Source organism: Gossypium raimondii, chromosome 6, assembly GCF_025698545.1.
Source record: "Gossypium raimondii isolate GPD5lz chromosome 6, ASM2569854v1, whole genome shotgun sequence".
In the NCBI taxonomy this organism is placed as follows: Eukaryota; Viridiplantae; Streptophyta; class Magnoliopsida; order Malvales; family Malvaceae; genus Gossypium; species Gossypium raimondii.
This window is the reverse complement of record NC_068570.1, coordinates 19,796,016-19,802,583: the sequence shown is the minus strand read 5'-3', so window position 1 is coordinate 19,802,583 and position 6,568 is coordinate 19,796,016. Positions and strand designations below refer to the sequence as shown.

Here is a 6,568-nt window from a genome sequence, read left to right as displayed (position 1 = left end):
ATATCCCGTATTTCTTATCGGTATTAAGCAGTGTTGCCTGTACACCACCCATAACATACCATTTTGGTAAATAATGTAGTGGGATACCATTTTGATATTTTTTTATTTATTTTTGTATTATTAAAGTAAAAAAAAGGGTCAAAATTAGAAACAAAATTTACTGCAATGGTAACTTTAAGAAAAAAAAAACCCTTCATTTTTAAAGTTCACTGCATGTCAAAAAATTAACAACCTTTTTCTTCAAAAAAGAAAATACAACCTTTAAAAAAACTAAAAAAGAAAGCCGTTAACGGTTTAACGGCAATAACCAGCAAAAGTTGCACGCTTGTTCTTTCTTTTCTCATATCTACCCATTTTTTTTTACTTTCTCCTGTTTTTTTTCTTACATTTAATAATTTAGCAGCCCAAAAGTTTTTAAACTGAATCTTCAATGAATACAAGAAGAAGAAGATATTAAAAAGAAAAAAGTTAGCAAATTTTCAGAGAATTTCAATCTAATTGTAGAAATGAGCACAGAGACCAAAGCCAATTTAGTTAAGATGAAGCCCAGTGGTCAAGATGGTTCTTCAAAGGGAAAGTTTGATGCAGCTATGAACAAAAGGAAGCTTGAAAGCTCCAGTAAACAGCCTGTTGGTGCAAAGCAAAAATCTGCAACTACAAAAGCAGAGGTGCCCCATCTCTAAATTTTCATTCTTAAATTTAAATTTTCTTCAGATTCGTAGGCTTTTTATTGATTATTTCTCAATTTGATGATTTGGGTTTCATTTTTTTTCACTGAATTGTTAGTTCCTTAATCTGGTTCGCTTATCTGTGGTATCTTTAATGATGGATTGATTGATCCTGATATGGGATGTCATATAATTTTGCTGGATTCCGGGTTATGGCTTTGTTTTAGCAATGAGTTTAATTAAACTGTGATTAATTGGGGGGATTTGGCAATCTATCTCTATGTATTTTGGCTTTGGACATCTATATTTGTTAATAAGGTTCATGCGGCGGTGCCGACAGCCTCTTGGAGGTTCCTGAGTGTCGGAAAAGAAGCTTTCGACATCATCGTGTGAACCTCCTGCCTCCGTAACTCAAAACTTTGTATCAACAATATTTGTCTTTTTTATTTTTTATTTTTGGATTTTGATTTTGAAGGTAAAATCGAAAACAAGTTCAAGTTCATCAAAAACAAGTACAAGTTCATCAAAAACAAGTACAACCACAAAAGCTAAAGTTAGGGAAAAGAAGGTTTATACTTTGCCTGGCCAGAAACATGATCCTCCCGAAGAGTTTGTCTTCATATAATCTCAAAATTTCTTCATTTTGTCTACAAACATGTCTCTTGTGATTGATTTTACTTGATGTTTCCTTTCTTTTTTCGGATAGAGGGAGCCGTTACGAATATTTTACGAGTCGTTGTCGAAACAGATACCAAAAAGTGAAATGGCAGAATTTTGGTAAGCTTTCCTTCTAATAATGCTACTTTATAAAGATAAAAGATCACAAGAAATGAAATTGGAACTTGTTTAACTGCTCAAGTCTTAGACCATGGAGTTCAACTGGTTTCCTTTGCAGCATCTATTTGATGTTTTGCAAGCTGCTCAGTTCGACCTTAGGGCATCTTCGGTGGAAGTTCCTTTCTTTTTATGTGATGCTTCACTGTTTTTTGGCCATTATGACAATTACTGCCTAATGTGGTTTCATCGGTTTGATCCGAACGAAGACAACTATCTGCAGAAAGTGAACTTCACATCTCTTTTAAGTGCATAATTTTGTATTTGCTACCATGTTAAGGGTTTCCACTATGTTCCTGATATATATGTGCTTAACCAATGTTTTCTCAATGGTATTGGATGTCAATGTTCTGAAAATGGTCATATTTTGTTTGAAAGGTCCAATCTGTGCTTTGCTAAAATTGCTTTTGGTGGTATACGATGAATTCCCAAGGAAGGAAAACATTGCATTGCTTTGGGGACTACAGAGCTTCTGGGCTCCAACCATTTTGATTTATAACAAAATTGGGGCATCATGAAAGTACTTGCCATAGCAAGGGTTTCTGGCTTGTTGGTATCCAAACAAAGATGTGTAATTTAAGCTTAATTGATAAACTGTATTGGTGCGATCGTTGGCTCTTTAAACGCTTTCGCATTTGTTGTCTGGTTGTGAAGATTATGGAATGACATGGTTCAATTGCAGGATGATGGAACATGGCTTGTTGTCCCCCGAAAAAGACAGAAAAGCATATGAAAAGAAGCAGAGAAGGCAGAAGCAGCTTCGGACCGGCACTCCGATTAAATCTTGGAAACCGAGTGGCAAACCCGAGAGTTCACAGAAGCAGCAGCTGGCCTCGAGGAATGGAGATGTAAAAGCCAAGAAAAGAATCAACAATGATATCGATGATGATGATGATGACGACGACGACGACGACTTCATTTTAAGTCCCAAGAGAAGGAAAGGGTAAGATAAAAGCTCCCCAACGTCTGTACTGTAGTAATTTTAGGAATGCTTTCATTTAATTTCCTATTACAAGTAACAGCAAAAAAGCTGGTGTTGTGAAAAGAAAAAGCACAAAAAATAATTAAGTTATTCTTTATGTTTTCTAAGTTATGGATAATAAGAAAATTTCATGACCATATAGTGTGATTATTTCCAGAAACATTGCTTATTAGCTAAGCAATTGCAGTGGACACCAAAAACCGTACGACACTAAAACTTCGAAAATAGTATAAACTACTGGAAACTATCACAGTCCAAGGTCCCTATTCCGTGCATTTCTGGTAATATATTTGTTGAGGATCATATCATGCTTGCTTTAAATTCACACAGCAGTGGATAGAAATTGTATTTATGACAAAAGAAAAAACAAGCTCGAAGATCATCATGGCTGCATCAAGGAGGTCGAGGATAGAAGCATCATCGAGTTACTTAAAGCCGCAATGGCAGGTAAGAGTGTACTGAGTAGAACTACATGAACTGAATATGAAAATTTTGGAGAAATGGTGATTATAATAGAAGAAAGATCATGATCATCAGGTCCCATGCTTGCCTTATGTATGATGAATGTGTAGATCTCCAAGTATAAGGCTGCACTAGTCTGCAATGCACATGAACACCATGTGAATTAACAGAATTGTTTTTTAATTTTGTATTTTTTATATTAAGATTATCAAAGAGATGAATAGGTGACCTCAGTTATTCAGGTCCCACTTAGTAGCATAGAATTAATGAATACAATAGGCAGTACATGTGACAAGGTGAAGAAGCTGCATGGTTCAGATTGTTGGCATTGGTTTTCTTCTTCACGATGACCAGCCTCAACAGAAGGGTGAACGTCTGATCCCTACTCATAGTAGCTGTCGTCAGTCACATTGCTGTGCACGTGTTGAGAGGGCCCTTATGATGAGGATATCTAAGGCCCTATGACTGATATCTAGGCTAGACCAACTGTTACTCCGCTCAACTTCACCCCAACCACCGTTCCGGTCACAACCCTTTTCGTTAGAAGCTCTCAGCCATCACTATCCAAGACATCAACAAGTACGAAAATGAAGTATGCATGCATGCGTGTATGTATGTATGTATGTATGTATGTATGTATGAGAAAAGGATAAATTATGGCAGACTAGGCAATGGAATGCTCTTTAAAGAAGAAAACTCATGGACAGCTAGGACTGCAAATATACCTGTGTTATGGACAAGGAAAAATATTGTCGTTTATTTGGATTATGGCCCAAATATTTAATAGAGATGGTGCTGTTATTTCTTTTGATTATTGACTACTCTCCTTGGAATTGCTGCAACTTGGCAACCAATTTTGCCCCACTTCTTAAACTCTTCAGTTTCATGCCATCCATCCTTTTTTTTTTCGAAAAAGAAGGGAAAGATTTTATGGATTTACACTTAACTAATTTGGGAAATTTTATTAATCTATTTGGTAAATTTTGCAGCTTCATCAATTTGGTTTAATTACCTGACCACTACTTGTACTACAGATTAATTTTGACATAAAGTGGTAAACTAATAATACGTGTTAAATGTATAATGAATGTTGTAAGAATCAAATTGGTGATTAAATGGGTCGGATAATCTATTCTTGGTTCAATTGATTGAATCAACAATTACAATTTAAAAAATAGAAAAATTATTTAAAAAACTCAAAAACTCAAAAATAGGAAAATAATAAAATAATAATAAAGATAAACATTCATTTTTATAATTCAAAACAACGAAGTTAAATATTTAAACTAGATATTTAAAAAAAAAACATCATCATTAATTTTTAAAGAAACACATGTAGGGTCCGTTTGTTAGCAGGAAAACATTTTCTGGAAAATGTTTTCCTAATTTTTCAGTGTTTGTTTGACTGAAAACATTTTACATTTGGAAAATATTTTCCAAGAAACGGGTAAAATGAATGGGTTTTAGGGGAAAATGTCTTATGGATTTCATTTTTGTAAGACATTTTCCGGTTCCTCCTTCCAGGTAAGGCTCCTTCTCCTTCTTCCATTCTTCATTTCTTTTCCTTCTTCCGTTCTTCTTCTTCTCTTCCAGGTAAAAGTCCGTCGCATATCTCTCTTCTCAGCATATTCTGTTTCGTTTCCTCTCTTTCTCTCTTTCTCAGGCAAATCTACCGTGAATTCTATTGTTTCAATCCCTTCTCCTAGTGTTTGGCCTCTGTTTTTATTGGGTTTTAGGGGAATACACTAAAGATGAAGAAACAAAGAGATAAGATGACATGAGGGACGATGGAAGCAATGCCAGGGGCATTGGGAACAAGAGCCAGCTTGGCTATTCGTTTGGGACAAACTATTTTCTCCGTTGCTTCACTTCTCTTTATGTGTTTGGATATTGAATTCTATAGCTATACTTCTTTCAGGTAACTGTCAACGTTTTAAGATTCTTCCATTTATTTGGTCATATTTTATCTTTCTTCCTCTCTTTGGCTTTTAATCTTCAATATCCATGCCTCTTTGTTTCTGATATTTGCTCGGAATTCAATTCGTTGTCAACTTTTAATAGCTGGTTCTGGTGTTACTTTGGGAACCTCCAGGGAAAAACTATCACAATCGTGATCATTTTAGTGATTGGTTTTTAAGGATTTGGATGCTTTGTGCGTCTTTTTGCCATGTAAAATAGTAGCTTTACCATGTTGGAGAGAGCAAAAGTACTTCTGGTTCCTACTGGTATCTTCATGGAAATTGTTTGAAGGGAAGGGCTTTTGGGCTTGGGCAGAAAATGAATTAGGTGAATTTTTTTTATGAAAACAAAAGGATTTAAGGTTTAAAAAAAACTATTTTTAGGAAATCTTGCTTCTTGCTTATGGATGATTGCAGGGAAAGGTGCCATTTAATGATTGAAAGGGTAAAGTTATCTGAGAGTCTATTTTGATTCAAGGATATGCAAAGATCAATTGTTTTTTTTTATGGATGACTGAATTTGGACTTTCAACAATTAGAGTTATCAAAATCATTCTCAATGTACATGACCTGTTACTTGGCTAGTTGTTGAACTAGACCATATAATATAACTTATTTGCTGATGATATTTGTTATCCAAGGCTGGATTTCTGGACTTCTTATTTTCGACTCTATTCAGATTGAAATTATTTGTTATTCTCCTTCCTCTGTTAAAAGTTTTCACTAGATGAATGGAAATGCAAAAAATGTGTCTTTTTTGTGTATAAAATGAACAATGTTGGGAGCATTTGTACAAGAAAAAGGCCTTCATTTAAGCAATTAACAAAATGGCCGGAGTCAAGTAGCTCATCAAGTGCTAATATCAAGGATGATTAAGCTTGATGTCAAGGGAATCAAGGTAGTTAACAAGGTGAATTGTAAAAGTAGATAGTGGCCTTGTATGGCTTTTGCATTTAAACTTTATTCCTTGTCTTGGGTCCTTGTGTTTTGCATGTTTCTCGAAAGATGAAACTAGATAATGACGCACTGTCTGTATCTGCTATCTAACTTCTATAGATCAGCACAAACCATCTGGATCAATCTTGAGAAAATGAATATAACCACTTTATTCTGTACTTCAAAAAAATTGTTATTTGAAACTTCTTATCTCCAATTTTCTTCGATGGAGATGCTGTGTGCTTAGGACATTAGACCATAAGTACCAATTTGCTATGACTGGCATGGCCGTCTTACCTTATCTGTTCTTGCAATTTCAAAGCCCTTGCACTAGTAACAGAAACTATTGAATGTTAAAAAATTGCCATAGGATAAGGTCTTCTATTGTCTAAACTTGCCTTGTCTATGGTGTTGTTCGATCAATTGCAGGTACAAACTATAGTGTTCAATTTCTCATTAGATATTGTAGAAGCCCAAATTTGTCCGGGCCCATACCCAATAAACCAAACCAAAATCAATTAACAATCTATAAGCCCAGAACACTAAAAATTAACCCCAACTAAACTACCCAAACCCAATTACAAAACCCAATACCCAAAATAGGCCCAAAAACATTTTCAGAAAAAAAAACCCTAGCACCACCTAACTCGACATCGCCACAAGACACCTACCCTCCGCGCACAAGACGCTTTTGCCCACTCGCCCAAATACCACCGCAAAACGAAAGG

General features: G+C 35.3%; 1 protein-coding gene across 3 annotated transcripts; it reads left to right on the top strand.

Annotated features, from left to right (window-relative positions):
- The first annotated feature begins 313 nt into the window (after window positions 1-313).
- LOC105774010 (uncharacterized) lies at window positions 314-2,621 on the top strand. 3 transcript variants are annotated; one of them, XM_052632795.1, is made up of 4 exons: window positions 314-668; window positions 1,144-1,281; window positions 1,375-1,445; window positions 2,185-2,621. In XM_052632795.1, exons 1-4 carry the CDS (start codon window positions 507-509, stop codon window positions 2,447-2,449), a joined length of 636 nt encoding a protein of 211 aa, XP_052488755.1. In that variant the 5' UTR covers window positions 314-506; the 3' UTR covers window positions 2,450-2,621. The 3 variants fall into 3 exon arrangements, 1 of the variants encoding a protein (XP_052488755.1); XR_008197015.1 differs by having other exon boundaries at window positions 656-668; window positions 1,144-1,445; window positions 1,881-2,621; XR_008197014.1 differs by having other exon boundaries at window positions 656-668; window positions 1,144-1,445; window positions 1,564-2,621.
- Window positions 2,622-6,568: the final 3,947 nt, after the last annotated feature.

Coding starts and splice junctions, on each gene's coding strand:
- LOC105774010 (XM_052632795.1), top strand. CDS start 507: ATGAGCACAGAGACCAAAGCCAATTTAGTTAAGATGAAGCCCAGTGGT. Junction 669..1,143: donor CTGCAACTACAAAAGCAGAG/GTGCCCCATCTC, acceptor TTGATTTTGAAG/GTAAAATCGAAAACAAGTTC. Junction 1,446..2,184: donor AGTGAAATGGCAGAATTTTG/GTAAGCTTTCCT, acceptor GTTCAATTGCAG/GATGATGGAACATGGCTTGT.